General features: G+C 39.7%; 2 protein-coding genes across 2 annotated transcripts in view; both read left to right on the top strand.

The window, feature by feature from the left end:
* VPS39 (vacuolar protein sorting 39 homolog (S. cerevisiae)) overlaps nucleotides 1-19,242 on the top strand; it is a gene marked incomplete at its 5' end in the record, with an annotated part of 22,193 nt that extends 2,951 nt beyond the window's left edge. The window contains 21 exons of the mRNA XM_010183620.1: nucleotides 446-540; nucleotides 1,738-1,836; nucleotides 2,527-2,619; nucleotides 4,164-4,347; nucleotides 4,866-4,986; nucleotides 5,360-5,480; nucleotides 6,289-6,418; nucleotides 7,591-7,733; nucleotides 8,602-8,745; nucleotides 9,278-9,419; nucleotides 9,699-9,791; nucleotides 10,608-10,675; nucleotides 11,627-11,725; nucleotides 11,983-12,100; nucleotides 12,576-12,704; nucleotides 13,185-13,287; nucleotides 14,230-14,275; nucleotides 14,924-15,073; nucleotides 15,246-15,380; nucleotides 15,967-16,058; nucleotides 17,084-19,242. Of these exons, the coding sequence (XP_010181922.1) occupies nucleotides 446-540; nucleotides 1,738-1,836; nucleotides 2,527-2,619; nucleotides 4,164-4,347; nucleotides 4,866-4,986; nucleotides 5,360-5,480; nucleotides 6,289-6,418; nucleotides 7,591-7,733; nucleotides 8,602-8,745; nucleotides 9,278-9,419; nucleotides 9,699-9,791; nucleotides 10,608-10,675; nucleotides 11,627-11,725; nucleotides 11,983-12,100; nucleotides 12,576-12,704; nucleotides 13,185-13,287; nucleotides 14,230-14,275; nucleotides 14,924-15,073; nucleotides 15,246-15,380; nucleotides 15,967-16,058; nucleotides 17,084-17,159 (2,381 nt within the window). The remainder of the gene's footprint in view (nucleotides 1-445; nucleotides 541-1,737; nucleotides 1,837-2,526; nucleotides 2,620-4,163; nucleotides 4,348-4,865; nucleotides 4,987-5,359; nucleotides 5,481-6,288; nucleotides 6,419-7,590; nucleotides 7,734-8,601; nucleotides 8,746-9,277; nucleotides 9,420-9,698; nucleotides 9,792-10,607; nucleotides 10,676-11,626; nucleotides 11,726-11,982; nucleotides 12,101-12,575; nucleotides 12,705-13,184; nucleotides 13,288-14,229; nucleotides 14,276-14,923; nucleotides 15,074-15,245; nucleotides 15,381-15,966; nucleotides 16,059-17,083) is intronic.
* A 2,624-nt stretch (nucleotides 19,243-21,866) lies between these two features.
* The window catches only part of PLA2G4F (phospholipase A2, group IVF), a 24,967-nt gene continuing 24,838 nt past the window's right edge, over nucleotides 21,867-21,995 (top strand). Inside the window, exon 1 of the mRNA XM_010183619.1 lies at nucleotides 21,867-21,989. Within this exon, the coding sequence (XP_010181921.1) occupies nucleotides 21,867-21,989 (123 nt within the window). The remainder of the gene's footprint in view (nucleotides 21,990-21,995) is intronic.

The raw sequence follows: 21,995 nt of genomic DNA on the forward strand, positions 1-21,995 counted from the left end.
GATTTCTGCTCCCTGCGTCCTCGTGCGTACAAAAACTTGACCTTGGCACCCTCCACTTGCAAATGTGCACTTTCTGCTAATTTCAGGAGCCAGTTCAAAATGGTCTTTGTTCATGCAATCTTCCAGCATGAACTTGCTCTGCTCTGGGCTGCTTGCTGTCCCTTCCACTCCTCCTTCCTCTGCTTGGTTAGCACCTCTGCTCGGTTCATTTGTGTCATTTTACCAGCACTGATGTCAGTTGTCTCTTCTGCATTTATTGTCTTGTAGTGGTGTATGCCTTAGCACTTGCTTTTCAGCTTTTGGGAAAGCATTCCTTTTCTTGCAGCTCTTAGTTTCACAGGTTCTTCTTTTCATGTAAACATAAAATGTGATAACCTATTTAAATTAGCAATAAGCTTTATTTGTATTAAATACTGAATAATAATTGGAATTTTGTTTAAAATAGAAAATAACATTTATGTCCATGACCTGTTGACATTTCAACAAATCACCACGGTTTCCAAGGCAAAAGGTGCATCTCTCTTCACTTGTGATCTTAAGGTAAGAGGAGGAACACAATGGCTCAGATGTCCTTACTGTTTGTAATAAGGTTGACTTTTTAATCTTCTTGTAAAGATTAGGTCTGTTAATTTTGTGTTTTGTGCAAGTTGCTTGGGTACTAATGCTTTTTAGAGGTAGACCTACTGTATATTGAAGATTTGCTTAAGGCAACAGTTTTAAATGTAGTCACCTTCTTTTTCTTTGCGTGCTTCATAAGATATCTTTCTGTGCCTGTTGTGATTGTAGCCTTTAACCTCCCTGTGCAAAACTTCAGGGCATTTTTATCCTGCAATAACTTTTGTCATCTTTTTTGCAGTGTTGTCTTTAACATAAAAGTCATTCCCTTCCCTAAAATTGCCAGTGTACTAGCTCATAGTGGTTCCCTTCACTAAGCATCTCCATCACTGCTTTTGTTACATCTTTGTTTCTGTTAGACTGTATTGGCCCAAGGAGTCTCAGGGCAGTTGTGGCAGATTGAGGCCATAAGATGGTTCATTAAGGTATAGCAATCCTCTGTTCATGTACTGTGGCTTCTTAAGTGACTCACTTCTGTCCATGTGAATTTCTCAGCCTACCCATGACATTCAGAAACATTATTCATAACCAGAAGAGATGGTTTACTGCACTTTACCAGTGCTTTTATCTCTTTGTCCCATAGGAGCTTAGTCTTAAATGTTTTCTAACAAATACTTAACATTTTCTTGGTGTTAAAACTAGTGATACCTTTCAAAGCACCATTAAATCTGGTCATTCTAAAGTGCCTTATTGTTTGTGTGTAGAGGCACTTAGGTTTGCTGGTGTTTCTTGTCAGGAAACTTTTCCAATAGGTTAGAATATTAAACAGCTATTCATGTTTTTATTTGCCAGTATGACACGTTCTTTGCATTGTTCCATGTCCTCCCTTCTCCTGTACTACATAGAGTTCAAGCTATTTATTCTGGTATTCAGGGCTGGGCTGACAGCTCTCTACTTATCTTCTGTTTGTGTGTGTGTATGGCTTTGGTGCTCCCAATCACTGCCAAAGTTAATTTTTAAGGATCCCGTCCCACTTCTCTCTGTGCTTCCTTGTTCAGGGAATGCCCTTCTGGCGCGGATGAACAATGCTGCTCTTCAGTTGACAGCTTTGCTTTACACTGAGGATTCTTTTGGCCTTGTATTATCTTACCCCTTAGCTTGAGTGTTGCTCTGTTTTCACAGCAATCAGATACAGGGGAAGAGGTGCTGAGAATGTGTGTGGCAGTGCGGAAGAAGCTACAACTTTATTTTTGGAAAGACAGAGAGTTCCATGAACTACAGGTGAGTTGTACTGTTTCTATAGTTTAGCGTGCCTCAGCAGGGAGCGTAGGTGCTCTTTACTGCTTGCAATGCAGTCCCTATTACTCAAAGGCACTGCTGACGTTCAGAGTATTGACTGCTGCTGCTTTTGCAGTGACTTAACAATGAAGCAGCAAATAAAAGTCAAAATACATGGTTAAATAACACTTAATGACTTCAGTACAGTTTCATAAACTAAATCAAAGACTGTGTTCTAGATTTTAACATTTTGGTTGTACTACGCTTGAAATGTATTAGCGTGCAGCCTCTGTAAATAACAACAACAATAACATTATGGAAATGGGTCTGCTTTTACCCAAAGTTTCCCAGGTATGTCATTAAGACAGAATGTGGTTACTGACAGCAAGCACACAGAACTGCACCTGTGAATACCAGAATGGTAACATAACCCATGAAAATGAGTAGCAAATGTTTTAGCTGTGCTGTTCTTCTAGGAAGCTATCAGCTAACTTGGAGCACACCTCTTCACTGTGCGTGAATCTAGCCTTTTATTTGAATAATTACCATTCCTTGACCAGCAAAAGCTGGGCATATGTGGTGGGGAATATGGTGTCAATAGCACTGCTGTCTGTTACATTCTGTGTTGCCAGATTTGACTTTTGCTTTTCTCCTGTAACAGCTGTTTTAACTTGTTTTCCCCATTTTCCTCAGGGAGACTTCAGTGTACCTGATGTACCCAAGTCTATGGCGTGGTGTGAAAACTCCATCTGTGTAGGCTTCAAGAGGGACTATTACCTGATACGGGTAAGAGTGGGGTTTGGAATACGGTGTTTAAGAAGATTTGGATAGCAGTAGACACTATGGAGGCTGCTTCAATGCTCGAGGGTTTAGCTAACAGATGTTTATGAAAAACAGCATGTGTGCTCTTGGTGTATATGGTTTTGGAAAGGGCAGTCGAAGTCTGTCCTTTTTAAACTGATATTTTGTCAGCAAGTGATAGTCTCTTTATTGCTGTTGAAGCTCTTGCAGAATAAAGGCATTGTAGAAATATGTTTTGGTTTGGCAGAGTCTGTGTAAGCTCAGTTTGCATTTTATTTAATGTATTAAGAAAGGAGATAGCTCTCAAAGGGGAAAAAAAGATCAAGACTATCTTCTTATTTGGCAGACAGTGGAGCTTATCCATTTCTTTCTTTTTTTTTTGATTCTGTTTATGAACTGTAGTCATTTCAGTTTGAAAGTCTCTAAACACACTGTTGCTAATTTAGTATTACAGTTTCCACTTATGCTTCATTGGACAGCTAGATTCAATTCTCTTTCCTGCTTTTACAATTGGCTTCTGATACAGAAAAATGAGATGAAGATGAGGTGCACCACATACGTACGTGTACATACGTGGATGGCAGCACTGACCTGTAGTCGACAGGAAAACTGCACAGTAGTTTTTGCAGTCACTTCAGACTGACACTACTCACAAAAGCGATACCTTTCTGCAGCTCTGTCCTAGGTGTTGATTTCTGCTGTTCTAGTGCTACAAGTAGCTGTGCAGCTGCTCAAGCAACCAGAGCGGAGACTTGCTGTCCAAGTATCTTCTTTGGGTTGGCTCTGGTGCTTCACTGATCCATCCTTGAATGGCTTCATTTCACTTAAAAGGCAGAAAAAATATAAATGGTTTTATGGTATTGTTTTATCCTGGCTAGCTGGTGATTTGTAAGAATGCTTGAGCTGTAACACAAGGAAGGCAGCAGGAACTTGTAGCTGGAGTTGAAGGAGGAGGATTTTTCATTTTGGTGGCAGTGAATTGTCAGATCAGCTAATGAAGCGTCTCTTTGGACTTTTTTCTTCTGGTGGATTCAGTTCCCTGGGCAGCATGTGTCCACACGACTGAGTGGCTAGGGTAGGGAAAAATGGTAGGCAAGTTGCTGAGTTTTGTAGTTTGTTTTCTTTGTGGCAATGCTCATTCATGCCACAATAAACCATGATCAAGTTTTGGCCTAAATGGAGTCTTATGGTTATATCAAGAGCTGTTTGGTCACTTTAACTGATGATGCTACTGTGCTATGCATTTTATAAACCCATATGAACTACATGCTCAGCTCAGCTACTGTTACAGTAACAGGATTAAATCATCTGAGGTACAAAAGTACTAATTCTTTATTTCAAAATTATTTACAAGCAAGATAAATGATGACATGCAGAGTATTTTATCGCTACTCTTTAAAATGCACTTGTCCTGTAAGTGATTCGTCTGGGTTGTGAATCATTCTAGGGGGTTTTTGGCTTTGGTCTTAAGCAGCTTTGAAATAATGGCTGTTTTGAACAGCAGTTTTCCATTTTCTTTATTATCCTAGGTGGATGGAAAAGGATCCATCAAAGAATTGTTTCCCACAGGGAAGCAGCTGGAACCATTGGTAGCTCCTGTAGCAGATGGAAAAGTTGCGGTTGGCCAAGATGATCTCACAGTTGTGCTCAATGAAGAAGGGATCTGTACTCAGAAATGTGCCTTGAATTGGACAGATATTCCCATAGCCATGGGTGAGAATTGGCAGTGATATTTTTTTTTATTTTTTTAAATTTGCTTCTTTAGTCCTTTGCATATGACAGAATTGTTACATTCCTGGTATTTAGAAAGTAGCTGGGTTTGGAGTGTGACAGTTTCTGAAGTGTTTAGAGTTGCACTCTGAGTGAGGAAGGTTTCATGTGTTTTTGCGTTTCTTCACTGTCTTTGTTACTGGTCTTTATGTCTGTCTCCTCAGAAAATAGGCATATTGCATATCTTTTAAGAAGATTTGAAATAGAAGATAGTGCATTTAAGCACTGTAGTTCTGGGCACCTGAGTGCCACAGAAATTCCTTATGTTGAAAGATGAACAGAAGGCTTGGTAACAAGTTGCTGTCAGTGTTGGGCATTGAGTATTGCTTTTAATAAGCAAAAAAGGGACACATTTCAAGGGGAAAAAAGAATTGAATGGAAACCTTACTGTAAGTCATGGTTTGTTTCAAGGCGTGCTTGAGAACAACAAACTTAGCATTTTTCACTTGTTTCACTAACAGAACACCAGCCTCCCTACATCATTGCTGTTCTGCCAAGGTATGTGGAGATCCGCACTTTTGAGCCCCGGCTGCTGGTACAGAGTATTGAGCTGCAGAGACCACGCTTCATCACCTCTGGAGGGTATTAAGTATAACTGATTATTACTTTTGTTGGCTGGCTGGGTGTACGGCAGCACTCTGAAAAACTGGGAGAGGAAGGGCTTTCCTAACTCCTCCAGCTTAAGAAGTAGCATTGAAGCAGTCCATTGTTTTTTTATGAACAGATGGGCAGAGGCCATGCCTTGAGGAGTAAATGGCAGAATTGAGTGTCTTGGTGAATTCCTTATCACTGGAGATAGATTCTTCTCATTTCTGCATTGCAATGTTGCTCGATGTACCATTGCATGTGATTGATCCGTGTGTGTATTAACCAGGACTGGTGTTTTTTTGGGGTAGGTTATTGCTCCTTTCTAAGTGCTAGAACTTAGTAACTGACCTTTTTGTTGTCTTTACAGCGCAAATATTATATATGTGGCCAGTAATCACTTTGTTTGGCGGCTCATTCCAGTGTCAATAGCCACACAGATCCAGCAGCTTCTACAGGATAAGCAGTTTGAGTTGGCTTTGCAGTTGGCAGTAAGTACTCGAAAACCTTTAGATTTGCAGTGGATGCACTCGTGCAAAAGTACACAAAAGGATGTTTGCCTTCTGCTTGACTGTAGCTAGTCTGGAAAGTTGAACCTCCTTAATGTCCACTTTGCACAAACTGGTAAACTCTAGCTTTTTTTGACTTAAGTTTTAGTTGTGTTGCCACTTTCCTATATTAATCTATTTTAGATTTTGAGATATCATCTTGTATATGAATGATTATCTCATTTTAGCTGTTTAATTGATTACTTTCTTTTAGTCTTTGAAGGCAGTTGGACTTTAAAGTCTTGAGGTTGCTTGTAAATAGTTTTGCTGGAGTTGTGTGTTAGTTTTGTCAAATGACCAGGATTTTTTGTAATGAAAACGTAATGGCCTTACTCCTGAAAAGTAATGATTTTAGAGATGATAAAACAGCATATTTAAATATATTGCTCTTACTGTTTTAGGATTCTCTGGTTTCTCAAAATTTGCTTGGAACTACATTAAAATGGATTAAATGCATTTTGTATTGCTAACTTGAAAAAAAATTTGAAAAGGTAAATAAGTGAAGAGAGAGTTGCTGTGACAGAGTCAGTCTATAGATAACCACAGGTAGCTTTCAAACCTTCCTGGTTCTGTCAGAGACACAATAAGCGTAGCACCTGAGAATCACCATCAGAAGGGTTCACTTTGGAAGTTCATCCTTTTCCTTTTTGCTCTCTGCAAAGGATAATATTCCTGTTATTTCTGTAGAGTGTTTCATTCTCATTTATGAGGCCCAAGAGTTATTGATGTTCTTTAATTCGTATGCCTGTAGGAAATGAAAGATGATTCAGATAGTGAGAAGCGACAACAAATTCACCACATAAAGAACCTCTTTGCCTTCAACCTCTTCTGCCAGAAGCGTTTTGATGAGTCCATGCAAGTTTTTGCCAAGCTTGGTACAGGTAAATACTTAAGTTGGCATTGAGATACCTGAATTAAGAGAAATGAAATGAAGCTCACAGACTACTGTGTAGGGTGTGTGTTTGTTTTTGTTTTTTTTTCCTGTTTTGTTTTGTTTTAGAACAGTGGTATCTTGTGCAGACGAGCCCCCTAAAAATGGCAAATAGCCTAGGCAGCTATGTAGCTGCTTTGTGAAACTGCTTATAGTACTTGACTTCAGTCAGTGAGTTAACTTAAATCGTGCATTTGCCCTTTGTGCAGAATATATTTGTATTGTACAGTCTTATACAGTGTGCACAGCATGTACACAGACCCTTGAAGTTGAAGGTTTCAGCAGCTGCCAAAAGCCTAATTGTAGCTTGGAATAAAAAATAAGGAACATCTGTAGATTTGCCAAATCCTTGGACTTGGACCAAAGTGAGGAACCTTAACCCTCTTTCCTGTTTAATAGTCCAAGCTACTGAAGCCAGGAAACTTTTCTTTGGTCTTGGAAGTCAAAATAGTCTCTGATGCTGTTCCTCTGGTTCATGCCAGAATTACTGGAAGAACGCCTAAAGACCTGTACCACAGAATAGCGCTTAAGACAGATTCCTTTCTTGCTGACAGCATATCCCTTGTGCATTTAAATCTAGAACTTTTACTTTTTTTGATTGCACTTAGTATCATATTTACTTTGGAAAACTACAATGAAAGAAAAGGATTGAGAACTCAAAATACTTTAGACTTAAATTAGAGGACCATGGTTTTGAATTTGCTTAAACTCCATGAAAATGGGTTCTCATTAGTTACAGATGGTGCTATTCAGTTCTTGTTTCAAAAGCACTGTAAATCTTCTCTTAAAACATTGCTAGTTCCTAGAAATCCTTCCTGTTGTCAGAGCTGTTAATGCTGAGATTCTGCAAGCAGAGCAGTAAAGAGGATTATAATAATGGCTTGTCATCCAGGTGTGCCAAGTGTGCAGATTGGAACTTGTGCTTGGACTTTGAAACAGTCTTTCTCTTGCCTGTTTGCCTAGTTTTAGCTTCTTTTTCTGTTATCTGGAACCTTGTGGATGTACAAGGTGACTGCACATGACTCTGTTGGAAAGCTAAGCTTGGTCAAAGGTTACATACATTTAAGAGTTTGCAAAAATAATGTTATGAATGGTTACTAATGCTAGTTATCTCTTGCTTAGATCCCACTCATGTGATGGGTCTGTATCCTGACCTCCTGCCCACAGATTACAGGAAACAGCTGCAGTATCCCAACCCCCTGCCAGGGCTTTCTGGGGCAGAGCTGGAGAAGGCACATTTAGCTCTGATAGACTACCTGACTCAAGTGAGTGCTCCTATATCTATTTTTAGAGCAGAGCGATTCAGTTTTATCATACTTTGTTGGTTAACTTTGATGTGCAGGAAGCAGCACGCCTGCTCCAGCTCTGTGATGCTAGCATTAATGAGCTGTTGTTGTGGTTGGGAAACTATGACAGCAGCTTTGCAGAAAGCAGGGAAGGAAGATGTGAGGTGCCTCTCAGATATGTGGGAGACATCGCATGTGGCTTCTGAGGACTGGACAAAACTTACTCGTGGACCAGACCTGAATAGAGTCCATTATTTTATTTCTAGTAGCCTTCTGAAGGGTGTGTGAGCTCTTGATTTTTTTCTTTTTGTTTGGTGGCTGTTCTGGAGGGCACCTTATCCAGGAGAAGGGGTCAAAAGCATGCATTAGAAGGTGGAATGGAGGTAGTGGGTACTGTAACTTCCTGCACTCTTTATTTTGTTGTAGCTGGAATCTGAATTGTTCTGTTGCCATTCTTACTAGACTGCAAGGGAGCCTGTCTCTGCAGGAGGATAGTTTTTGTGCCTACTAGTTCAAAACCCAATTTGTTCTTCAGTTGTTTTAAATCTCCTCTGACTTCTCTAAAATATCTCTGTTGAGCTTAACAAAGGTTCTTCCTGACTGTTTTCTCAAGGCTGGAGAAATCTTGCAAAACTATAAATTTGCAAAACAAACGTACACACCTCAATGTGGTTGGAAAGGTGGTGTGTTTAGTAGTAACAATAACGATTCTTTAGGAAACAGTTGGTTAAAACAAGTTATTAAATAGGTTTAATTTAGTTTTTTTACTTCGTGGGTTATATTTACTTAGGTGGGATGGAGAAATCCATGCCCTTCTCCTGTTAAAATGTCATTTGATGTCTTGCAGAAAAGAACTCAGCTGGTGAAGAAGCTAAATGATTCTGACCATCAGTCCAGTACCTCACCCCTCATGGAAGGAACACCCACGATCAAATCCAAAAAGAAGCTGCTACAAATCATTGATACCACGCTGTTAAAGTGTTACCTCCATGTGAGTTTCTGCCAGACCTAGAGACCTTCCTTTACTCTGCAAGCTCTTGGAATTTCAGGATGAAATGTTTAAAGAGGAGTATAAGTATGAGCTACTTCAGAAATTCTCACACAACTCTGTCTTTGATCTGAAAACCATCTGTGAAACTTTGGTGTTAGCTAGTTTGCTTACTGATCGAAAAGTAGTTTCACAGAATAAAGCAGATGTCTGTTTCTAGTCACTGCCTCTGTCAAAACTAGACATTCCTTTGTATTTTGAAGTTCTAAGGAGTGCTTCTGATGTTGCCTTGTGCTGTTAAATGCAGGAGAGTATGATCTGTGCTGTCAACAATGTTTTTCAAAGCTGACCTCTGTTCTAGAAGAGAAATAGCTCTGATAGATTATTACGGATATGAAGATGGGCCTTGCTTTAAGATGTTAAACTGTCATTTCTAATGCTATATGACCTTTTTTTTCTTCTTCCAACTCATATTTTGTACTATAAGTTTAGAAGGTGCACGTTAGAAGAATAAGTGCTCCCTTTTTCCTTGCAGACAAATGTTGCCCTGGTGGCACCATTGCTACGTCTGGAAAACAATCACTGCCATATTGAGGAGAGTGAGCATGTACTAAAGAAGGCACACAAATACAGTGAGCTGATAATACTGTACGAGAAGAAAGGTCTGCATGAGAAAGGTAGGTATGAGGTTGAAGTGGGGAGAAGAGAAAGGATAGGAGCATGCATTCCTCCTACCGAGTTTTAACTCGTCTTCAGTGAGCAGCCAGTATTCTGAAGAAACTTTGTTTCTGGGTCTGTCTTGTGATTCAGCTGGACTTTGTTCCTGTTTAGTCTGTATTTGAAACAAAACTTGGTTTTGTCTCCGGTAGCAGAACAGGAAAAATGCACTTTTTTGTCGTTCAAGTTGGAATGATATCGTGGTTACAATGGAATGAACCTTTTTGTTGTTCTGAAAGCATTGCAGGTACTGGTGGATCAGTCAAAGAAAGCCAACTCGCCTTTGAAGGGTCACGAGAGGACAGTGCAATATCTGCAGCATTTGGGTGAGCGTGAAGGAGAACATTGTTTCTGTGAAGGTGTTACTCTTGTTGGGCTTAGCAGTTATTCTGCTGTTCAGCAACTGTCCAGAGACTATCAAGCTAAACAATATCCTTGTCACCTTGTCTGGTTTCTTGCATAATGTGAACTAATCCTTGAAGTTTGCTAGGGTCTTGTTGAAACTTGAGTACCTTACTGGAAAACATTCCTTATGTCTGATAAAAATTTCCATTGGTAAAAAACAAGTCGTAGTGTTTTGAATTTTCTTCCAGTCACTGACAAAAGGAAAGCCTAACTTTTGGATTAGGCTATCCAGCTAAAAGTCTAACTTCCAGTTGTTCCAGTTACTTCAGTACTATGATGCTTTACTACCTGTTTTGAAGTGTTTGACCATTTGCTATAGAAGTTGTTAGACTGATAGGCTGGAAATGGACCAAAGGAAATTACACAAGTGAAAAATACAGGTTTTTTTCTATCCTAATATTTTTAACACTCCAAATTGTAAGGGAAGGCTTTTGGAATGCGATTAAGACAGCTGAGTTTGGTTGTGGTCTGAATAGTTTGTGTTTGGTGCTTAGTATTTGAATTAATTCTTGTTTCTGTTTGAAATCCATATTTGCAAAGTAATGAAATTGTGACTTTAGCCTGGAATGTGTGATTTGCTTGACTTGAGTGAGGAAAAAACCAATCTGGTTTCTTCCTATAAGTTAAACTTTGCTGGCTCTGAAAGTGCTTGTGTTGTGAGTGGATGGATCTTTGGGATTTTAACATTGAGCACTGCTGTGGTGGTGTGTTTTTTGTTTTTTTATTTTTTATTCCAGGCACAGAGAACTTGCACTTGGTATTTTCCTACTCTGTCTGGGTGCTAAGAGATTTTCCTGAAGATGGACTAAAGGTAAATATAAAAAAAAAATTATTGGAGAAGAGAAGGCTCTGGGGAGACCTTATTGCAGTCTTCCAGTTCCTGAAGGGGTCCTACAGGAAAGCTGGGGAGGGATTTTTCACAAGGGCAGGTAGTGATAGAACGAGGGGGAATGGTTTTAAACTGGAAGAGGGTGCTTTAGATTAGACATTAGGAAGAAATTCTTTGCTGTGAGGGTGGTGAGACACTGGCACAGGTTGCCCAGGGAAGTTGTGGATGCCCCCTCCCTGGAAGTGTTCAAGGCCAGGCTGGACAGGGCTTTGGGCAACCTGGTCTGGTGGAGGTGTCCCTGCCATGGCAGGGGTTGGACTGGATGAGCTTTAAGGTCCTTTCCAACCTACATCATTCTATGATTCTATGCATGTGGCTGACACAGGCACTATGCCATTGAGGTTCTTAATGCAGTGTGATTCTTAGTGGGAGAATCTTAGTGAGGAGCCGTGTTAAATCCAATTAAATGTTTTCTATGTTCAGTACTGTGGTAAGATTAGCAGTAGATAGAGCAACACAGACTTTCGGGCTTTCTAATATTTTTCCATTCTTGGAGTAATACCTTATCTTGTAATAAGTAGCTAGGAACCTTTTATACATTTAATGTTGATGTTGCACTTTTTGCACAAGAATCTGAGTATTTAAATATTAAAGGTTAATTTGTTTTTCTTATTTTCCCTTTCCTTTTTGATGCGGAATTGACTCCCTGTATTTGGGAGGTGTTTGGCACTATAAAGTAAGAGTGATGTTTTTCAGGCGTAAGATACCTTCTGAATGCCTGAATAGACCGATTAGATCTTTTTTGTGCTTCTTGTGCTTATTCATTGGACATGTGATGATATGTTGGGCTTCAGTGCTTCAGAGAAAACACAACGTGGCATTTAAGATTTAAAAAAACAATCACCATTCTGCTAATAAAACTTTGTTTAACAGATATTTACAGAAGACCTCCCTGAAGTGGAAGCTTTGCCACGAGACAAAGTACTCAGTTTCTTGATAGAAAACTTCAAAAGCTTGACTATTCCTTATCTGGTAAGAACTTGATCTCTGCTAGTGCATTATATTCAGTACAACATGGTACATGTAAGGAGTTAGTTCTCCAGGCATTGAAGCCTGATGCTGTCTTAGAGAATGCTGGCTTTGCCATAAGCTCTGTAAAGAAAATATATTTAAAATGTATGAAATCCTGAAGTCAGGCTTGATAAAGGCAAGCACTGAACTGTGGCTTGCTTATAACAAATTACTTCCCAGAGAAAGTATCTACAACTGAACCTGAACATGTATTACAGGAACACATCATTCATGTCTGGGAAGAAACCGGTGCAGACTTTCACAACTGCCTGATCCAGCTGTACTGTGAGAAAGTGCAGGGCTTAATGAAAGAATATCTCAATTCTTTTCCTGCAGGTATGTTTAGACTTTTCTGCTGGGAAGGCAGGGACATGGGATACTGCAGGGGAGCCCTCACAGTGTTTTGCCGTAAGTGTAAGCCTTCCCTGTTCAAAAGAATATATCCTCAGTAATTAAGGAACTGGAAGAACAGAAGTTGCGGGTTCTTAGGAAATTCTAGTTTATTCCCTCTCTAGAGTTCTTAAGGGACCAAGTGACACTTTATTCATGATTAAGTAGATTGGCAGCTACTGCTCCCTGAATTCTGCACATTAAAGGTAGGAGAGGGTCTTGAGTGATTGAGTCTGTTGTTTAACCAGCCACTTGATGTGTTTTAGGGAGCTGAAGTAATTTGACAGGTGCACCAGAATCCTAACTGATGAGTTTCATCAGCACTTGGTTCCTCCTCATAACGATTTGTTTATCTTCTTCTGTGTACTAGTGTAGTGAAATAGGTGTAATGCCATAGCTTATGTTGTTTTCTCCTGTGTAGATAAAACTCCAGTGCCTGCTGGGGAGGAAGGAGGAGACTTGGGGGACTACCGGAAAAAGCTTCTACTTTTTCTGGAGAAGTCTAGCTGGTATGAACCTAGTCGACTGATTAGTGACTTCCCCTTTGATGGTGAGTTCAGTTTCTGTAGGTCAATTAAACCCTAGCTTATTGCATTGTATAGCAAAACCTCCTTGCTTATTCTAGAATTATGGTAACTAGAAATGGAGAAGGTGGCTCTATGTCTAGTTGCAAGTCACTGGTGTGTATACTGTGTTTTTGGTGGCACAGTTGGGCATACCAGTCTCTGCAGGATTCCTGTAGCTGTGGGCCTAAGATGTTGTGGCGTCTCCTATCACTTAAATATTTTTTCCTACCTTTTTGATGAACCTGAATTGCTCGACAGAACTGAAGTTTGGTGTTTCTTAAGGTTACTTTAAGAATTCATAAAATGTTACTGAGACTTGTGTTAAGTAGACTTACAGTCTCAGGGTAACTTTAACCTGTGCTCAGACTACACTTCATAGTTCCTTTTGTTAGTCTAGTCACTGCTGGAGCTTATCTTGTAATTTCTCTGCGTGGCTATTAACTAATCCTTCATGCTGTCACTAGGTCTCCTAGAAGAACGTGCTCTGCTCTTGGGTCGTATGGGGAAGCATGAGCAAGCTCTGTTTATTTATGTTCATATTTTGAAGGACACCAACATGGCTGAAAAGTAAGGGTGGTTTTCTTGTTTGGTTGGTTTTTTTGCAAAACTTAGTTTGCTCACTGCCCTGTGGATAGGATGTGTAGTGAAATGTTGCTGTACGTGGAGCATGAATGCTGTAAGTCTTCAGGATCTTCTGGGTTTCCGTGTTTTCTTGACTTTCAGACTCTTCCAGGTATCTGTTCATTATAGATGATGATGATGCCATCCCCTTGAGGTTTACCTTTTCATGCTCTTCTGTCATTGTTCTTCAGAGCAATGTGACTGTCATCAGTGAGTTCTTTGTGTCCACCTGTTCTTAGCTTGTGAACTTCTGTACGTCATTTTGCTTCCTTTCTGTTTGGAGAAACTTTCACTAGCCCAGATGCAAAGTTAAGCTCCCTCAGTTAGCAGAATCCTCTCTAGTAAAGATAACCCATTTTGCTAGGTGTATCATGTCAGGGAACCTTCTCAGTGAATCCAAAGGACTTAGGTAAAAACAGAATTAATTGATACTGGCAGGGGTATCTGAACATTAGGGCCTGTTCAAGGTAACTTCTTTTAAAACTAGTTTCAGCAAATGCCTGTTGGAGGACATTCAACCCTGGTACATCCTCTTTTTGATTCAGATATACTAATTAGATATATCTGCACATACATTTTTATGTTATGATGTGTTGATTGGAGCCTTTTTTTTTTTACAGAGCTGAATTAGATTTAGTTTCTGCATGAAAGCTTTATAAGTTGATTGGTAGTGGGAGACTTGCACAGTATGTCCATTTTTGCAGCATTTTAATGCAGGGTAAATGGTGTAATTTTATTATGCAACATGATCAACTGATCAGGATTGATGTACAGTGACTTAACTTCGATGGCTTCAGTAATCAAAGCATTTAAATGCTAATTTCTCTGGACTGATTCTCTGGGTTCCAAAACCATCCCTGCATTTCACTTGATTCTTCTCTGTTCTAGCTACTGCCATAAACATTATGACAGAAACAAAGATGGCAACAAAGATGTAAGTAGCTTCCTCTTTGCAATCTTCCTTTCAGTAAGGATGTATTGGACTATTCATATCGTGTTTTGGACTTTAAAGTTTTTGCTCTGTATAGTCTTTTTCAGGGTTTGTGTAGGTGTACAGGAACCTATGTGTAAGCTCTTGGAATTTAGGAATTACTAGATGATTGAGGTTTTATTTTTACTTTTTAAAATCTTTTTTATTCAGAACGTTACTGTAACACTGGAGTTGAGCATATATTCTGCAGCTAAACTTCTGATGGAATTCAGAAGACAAAATAAAGTGTGCATGTTCCATGTCTACAGAAAAGTTAATGGTAAAAAGCAACCAAGTGTTGGTTTCTCAAGGTTATAAATGAGTTATGGAAGATATAAATGATAGAGGCGTGATTCAAACTACTTTTATAGAAGAACAACTTCTTTAGTGCAGAAGAACTGACTTCTTTAGTGCAGAATGCAAGCCTAAAAAGCCTTGAAATAATTGGTACTTCTCAGTTTTTGTTCTTTTGAGATAAGAGGCGTTTAAGTGAGCACTTCAGAATTTTAAATGGCATTGGTACGACTTCCTAGTGCCATTGCTGGGTTCAACCAGCACTATCAATTGTGGATGTGTGCAGTGGTTTCAGAACTCTCCTTTTGTGTGCAACAGGTCTATCTGTCACTGCTCCGGATGTATCTCTCCCCACCTAGTGTTCATTGCTTGGGACCAATCAAGATGGAAGTGCTGGAACCTCAAGCCAACCTGCAGGCTGCTCTGCAGGTTTTGGAACTACATCATAGCAAACTGGATACCACCAAGGTAAGAAAGACCCCTAAGTACTCACTTTGTACTGTTGGCAGAAGGAGGCAGAAGGTACTGGAGTAGGCAAGTGAACAGATTGTAACAGTATCAAGCTAAATATGTCAACTTCTATTCTATTTTGTTCTCTATTCCTTTTGAATTTTTCCTAATTAATTTTATTTTCCTCTAGGCGATAAACCTACTCCCAGCAAATACACAGATTAGCGAGATTCGAATCTTCTTAGAGAAAGTTCTTGAAGAAAATGCTCAGAAGAAAAGATTTAATCAAGTACTGAAGAATCTTCTCCATGCAGAGTTTCTGAGAGTAAGTACCCACCACCTGCCATTTATTGGAATGGTGTTTTAAAACAGATGTTCAGTATTTTAATTAACTGTTCCTCATATACAATGTGTGCCCTCTAAATGGTGCTGTAGTGTGCCTGAAATTAGTAGGTGTGCACTAATGTAGATCAAACGTCCCTTTTTCAGGGCATGGCAAGTACATCCGTTTTGATTTGGATGAGGTGTCTGCCTCTCTGAGTCTCTGGACTCACAGTGCTCTGGTGTGTGTTGCAGAATGGTCTCGGAGAGCATGGCTTGGATTTCTTTCATATAAACTAAACCAGATAATGCACTTCAGTAGTTCACCTGAACACCCCTTAGTGGCTAGAATGCCTTAGTTTATGGACCAGACTAGTTAAAAGTAAAGCCCTGCAATTCATGTAAGTGTAGGTGTTCAATACCACCTGCTGTGCTCTACAGACCTGCTGCTTTTGTGCTGTACAACTTGCTAATGTAGGCACAGCCACTGGAAGTTAAATGTGGCAGTTTTCAGTTTCACCAGACTAGAAGGGAGCTGTGGTGTGGCGTTACTTTTCGAGCAAGGTTTGTTTTTTTCCATTCTTCTTTAGGTCCAGGAGGAGCGGATCTTACATCAGCAAGTGAAATGCATCATTACAGAGGAGAAGGTGTGCACTGTATGTAAAAAGAAGATAGGTAACAGGTGAGAGAGCACATACCTTGAGTTTTGGGAAAGTGAATCAAACATAATCTGGTACATTTAAACTGAAGAATGTTGCAAAAGTCCATGTGTATATACACAGAACACCAGTGTGAGGGAAACATTTGAAGAGTGTTTAAATTAAAATTTACATCGCTCAAGTGGGTGTCTGGGAAAACATCACTTAGTGAATTTTACTACAGGAGTTTAATCCTGTTTTCAGCAAAGGAGAATAAAATCCCTTCAGAAACTCGTAAGATTTCTTATTTCACAGCTCTGGAAGGCAGAAAATAACTTCTCATACTGAGTTTGTAGAATTTTCTAAGAACACTCTCTACTACCTGATAACTAGAATTAAGAAGGATGATATAAAGAATCTCAAACTAGGATACATGTGTAATAGCTTTTGATATCTGATGGCTTTGTGGTTCCCTGGCTGATTTATGTTATCCTAATTTTAGATGTCCTAATTATCTTGGCATATCTAAAAGCAGAACTAATTCTCTTTGATTCCTGCATGCCAATAACTTTTCTTCTACCATTCCTAGTAGGTAATTGTGCCTTAGTACAGAACACAAATTTTATTTGCATTTTCTTTTTCCTGTTTGAACTCCAGTGAAATGCCACATGACTTGGCTCATTTGTTGTTTTTCTTGTTGATGTTAGCCCTTCTGAGCCATCAGTAACATTCACAATGATAGGGGAAAAGTGTTTTGGAAAAAGAACCTAATGAATAAGTCTAAATATCTTTATTGCTGTATGTATTCAATATTTTGCTGTTAGTGTGTAGCATGTAGCATCAGAATTTAAATTTGCATATGCAATATTGTTTTGGTTGTTTAGGATTTTTCTTGTGCTAAGTTCAACAGGATTTTGAAGGGTAAGCATGTCAGTATGTCACACCAGTGACTTCCAAGTAAAGTGTACCTATAAAAATGGGAATAGTTATTATTTTTATGTTCTTGTTTGAATGGGGAAAACCGTTTGTCTGTACTGACAGTTGATTTTTGTCTTCTGTCTCTTTGCAGTGCATTTGCTCGATACCCTAATGCAATAGTTGTGCATTATTTCTGCTCCAAAGAAGTCAACACATTGGACACCTGACCTTGTCACAGTCAAAAATCCCAACATTCATATGAAATTCAGAACTGATGACTTAAGAAGCCGATGCCTCTGAGACTTTTGAGGCTTGTTGCTAGGTTTGCTTATACTGGATAGAAGTTGTTTGTATCTGTGGACTGACTGTACCTATCTGGCAATATTGATTTACTAGAAAATGACTTTAACCATGTTGTTATAGTGCTGGCAACTACACTGAATCTCTCGGTACTCAGATGAAGAATAGAAAATGATTTTTGTAGTGAGTTTTGTATTGCACTCCAACCTTGTGAACAAGTTGTTAGACAACTGTTCGACGTTCACCACAAGTCAAGTTTTACTATAAAACTTACCTCCTTAGCGTGACAATGTTGTGATTTGGCCTTGTATGTAAATAGTTCTTCAAAAAAAAGAGGATTCCTTTAAAGTCTTGCAGCTCTGTCAGTGTTGCATGGTGATCACCAGATGTTTGCTGTAGAGAAGGCTGCTGTGCCTATTTCTAGACCTTGAAAATACGATTTTACTTTCATCTCAGCAATGGGAATGTTTAAATGCTGGCCAAAGGAATATTTTTATGACTGCTCAGTGTTATCACCTGACCTTCTGATCTGAGGTTCCACAGGAGATAGTTGGACAAAGGGTAGGTATCATTAGTAAACTTTTTTTTTTCATTAGTTTGAGAACTGTAAATTGAATTAACTTGTGTGTTGTTTGCACTGAATATGTTCACTCTTAGCACGAGTGGAATCTTGGAGACTATTCTAAGAAAATTGAATCTGCACGCATACCAAAAAGCAAAGAACACCCTGTAAAGCAACTTCTGAAGGGAGTGAACTTATAGTTACTGCTTGAGCTTCTAGGCTACACTTGACATTCATGTATACAAGTACTTTGGTCTCTGGTTCACTTTCCAGCATGGAAGTAAAATCCAGACTATTTCATCATCTATTTTAAATGCTCTGGAACTGTGTTCTGCTCAGGCTGGTACCGTTCTTAAGTTACTCTTGGCCAGAAGGCTTAACTACAAGAACTAGATTTGTGCCATGCTCCTTGTGCGCTGTAATTTTAGTCTTAACTTATTTTTCCACAAACTTTATAGCAGAGTGGTCTGAGGGTTATCGAAATGTTTGACCTGTGCAGTGGTAATGAGAAGACAGCAGTAGCAAATAACTCCAAAGAGTGGCTGTTTGACTCCCAACAACCTGGTCTAGAAATACTGACAAATATGTAATTATTAAATAGTGTGGAGCATGTATGACCAGATACCACCTCTGAACAAACAAACGGGTGAATGAAGCCTGTCTGCCTAAGGTGTAGATTGGATCTCAGTTAACTTTATAGGTTTACTGAAGCCATCGTTATGTTTTTAACAACAGATCTGCTGTAGGCCGACAAAAGTCCTAATTCACTTTCGTTTGCCAGTGTTAAGTTTCCCTTGACAACTCTGTTTTTTCACTTTTGACATGTTTGTCTGTATCGTTCATAGGCCATGCGTTCTTACAGATTTCTTGGTCCAGTGGTTTGCTGTTTCTGTACTTGGATGTCTTGGGCAGTGTTGCTATCAATGTCTTTCTGCAGAGGCTGGGGAGAGGGGAATCTGTGGTGTTAATGTTTTTAACCTTGTATTTCTTCTGTTTGAAGAAGAGAGCCTAAAAATACTTACATTGAATTTGCACATTCTGTATAGATCTTTATATACTACTTCATGTACAGAAGGAAGATGGTTTGGGAGAGCTGTGTTTACAGGTCACTGAGAACGAAAGAAGGGTATTTAAAAAGGCCCTGTATTCTTTGTATACAGATATAACAATTTTGCTCTGATTTTTACCTATCTTATGTTTAGTACTGTTACTCTGATTTTTATTTACCTTCGTTATCAGCTGCCGGGAGAGCTGTATTCACAGATGAGGATCTTCATTGTGCTCTTACACAGTTAAGATTGTGCCTCTGTCCACCTCCATTGCGTACCTTTTACAGAGATGTGGTTTGTGCTGCAGTTTTTCTGTTGGTTCTTACAATGTGGTTTGGGTTTACTAACCATACAACAGGTTTATCTAAAGCAATAGATTGTAATAAATATTGTGAACCAGTGTGTGTTTCAGTCATTGTGCAGTTAAGCTTCTCTGGGCTGCTGTAGATTTATTTTATAAATATATATTTATTGATATATATTAGTCCTTTCTCCTGGAAGTCAGACCCAACGCAGGGGCTCCCAGAATCACTCCTGACTTAATATGTGTCGTTCAAATGAGGCCATGTCCTGGGAGAGCTGTCATCACATCTCAGCTTTGGTTTTTAAATCTACACGTTTATATTATGCTTGTGAATGTTCTCAAAATGCCACTAAAACCACTTTTGTATTCTCTCTTCGAATAATGTTTTTGACAGTCTTACACCATTAACTATGTGCTAATTAGAGAACACTACAATCACTGACACTTTTGAGTGGTGCTGTTTTGAAGTGGGGAGGGACACTGAGCTCTGTGTGACCAAATCAGGAGATGTTTAGATTCACAGGTTTGCAGTTGCTTGAACTGTAGGTCATAGAGTAGTCTGCTGTTGGAAGCAGAATATAGATCTTCAGCTTTCCTGTTCTGTAGAAACGGGAGGTATCAGCACTGAATGGGAGACTTTTGTCTCTGTGTCAGACAACTGAGTATACTGATATTTCTGGAGAAGACCAACCCACCAAAAAAAACCAAAACCCAAACTGAAATCTTGATACCATCCTTTGGCTCTCTTCTGATTACACACTGCATCTCAGCTCTCCTCTTAGTGCTCCTCAAGGGAGCAAAAGCGGTTCCTTGCAGTATCTATGCATGTTTTAAATACTGTATCATATAGCTGGTGATGGTGTCATTTGTTCATGATTGCTGCCAAAAAGTAACTGAATGAGATGTAGTTGTACGTCTGTCTTTATGGGGCTGCTAATCCAAGCAGACGTAAAGTTACCAAGTCAGAGGTCATTTTTGTCCCCTCATGTTTTGGTGCCATTTTGCTTGCTTGATTTCTTTGTCTGCTAGGAAATGGCAAAAGGCAGTAGCTTCTCTCTGGCTGTCAAGAGCATCTGTAGATGGCTAAAGCTGCACACAAACGCTGTTTGCTAATGGATGATCTGTGAAACAAGTCTTAAGCAATTGTTCTAAAGAGCTTTCAGTTTTTCTTGAGAGAAATTAAAGAGAGATTCTATAAACATGAGATCCCTGTGCTGAGACTTCATTGGAAGAGAACAGAGAACTTCAGAAGGTAGGTAAGTGATTTGAAATGCAATTGGGCACTCACAAGATGAAATACAGGTTTCATGTACTGTCTGTAATGAATCATTTAGAGTAAGTGTGATTTCTCCTTGTTAGAAGTGGCCTCAATTTTCTCGTAATGTGTAGTCAAGCTCTATTAGATTAAATAAAAATAAATCAGACTTACAGTTCTGGAATTTTGCTAAGAGAGAACCTAATATGACAGTGCTTCATTTTCAGTGCAGTGGTACGTAGAAATGCAAAGAAATGGCTTTTTCAGCCCAGTGTGTCTTTACCATACCATTTAGTACCACGTGAGAGCTGTACAGCAGTTGCTGGCTGTTTTGCAATGGGATTATATTTGCTTTTTGCCTGTGAGTTTACTGTAAGTCCGTGCACTCACTCACTAGCACTGACTTGTTTGTGTTGTAAATGACAGTGCCTGTGCCTTTGTTAATTGTCTTTAATTCTGATCCAGTGACTGACACTAATGACAGGAAATGATTAATGAACGGGGCCTTGTGTCACATTCTCATGTCTGCGTGCAGCTGGTGACGTGCTGCATTTCTGGCTTTCACACATTCTCTGCCACTTTCCAACTGTTGAGACGCTTGAGGGGTTTTTGGTGTGGTTTCTTTTGTTTGGTTGTGGTTTTTTTTGTTTGTTGGTTTGGTGTTTTTTTTTTTTCAGTTCAGGCTGTTTAATAAAAACCCCAGACAAGCCAACTGCCAGCCTCTGTTAACAAACTAATCATGTCCACTAAGCAACTTCCTTTACTACTTAAATGTTTTTTTAAGCAAAACGGACCCTTAAAAAAAATCTGCCCTATCTGTTGTACAATTTTTCAAAAACTTTTGGTGGAAGAATCAAGACAGTGCCACATGGAAGTGGGAATAAAGGGGGCACTTGCGCATGCTGCTCACATGAGAGGTTAGACATGGTGGTGAATTTATACTTGAGGCATCCTAATGCAGACTAAACCATGGTTTTTCCACTCAAACCTCCCTGAAACTTCTTTGAACAGCTGCAGTAAATGACAAATTCAGCTTTCCTTCAGGACTAGGATGGGATTTTTCTACTTTAAAATAATGTTTTTAGGCTACGCTTAAACCCTGAAAGTTTTGAGCCAAAATCCTAGACCAAGTTGCTGAAACTCAAAACCCAGATCGGGCCTTTTGAGGTTGTGGCTTAATCATGGAGCCAAGGCTTCCTCCTACCCAAGGCTCCCCTGTTTGGTGCCGCTTTGCCGCCCTTATCTTGCACCAGTATTTGAAAAACCTGCCGGCGAGGTTTTGAACTGGGCCATTTGGCAAGCGCAGGCCACACCTCCGCTTCTCGCAGCTGGAGCGCAGCCGGGTCCTGCGCAAAACTTCAGGCCGAGCCTGTAGCAAGGATCCCATCACAGCCAGGCGGCCGGAGACTGTTTTCTTGTGTTTCCCTGTCGGGTTTTCTGCGGAGAGGACGGGCTGTTTTCCCCATGTTCTATGAGGTACTGCGGGGCCCGTTTCCACCCAGAGTGCTGCCTTTTCTGGCAGCCGTGCTTTTCCAAAGGAAGGAGAGGAAAGAGACTGGGTTTTATCACCGGCGGGGGAGGCACATTGTAGGC

The sequence above is a fragment of the Mesitornis unicolor genome, unplaced genomic scaffold, assembly GCF_000695765.1.
Source record: "Mesitornis unicolor isolate BGI_N332 unplaced genomic scaffold, ASM69576v1 scaffold5984, whole genome shotgun sequence".
NCBI classification, from domain to species: Eukaryota; Metazoa; Chordata; class Aves; order Mesitornithiformes; family Mesitornithidae; genus Mesitornis; species Mesitornis unicolor.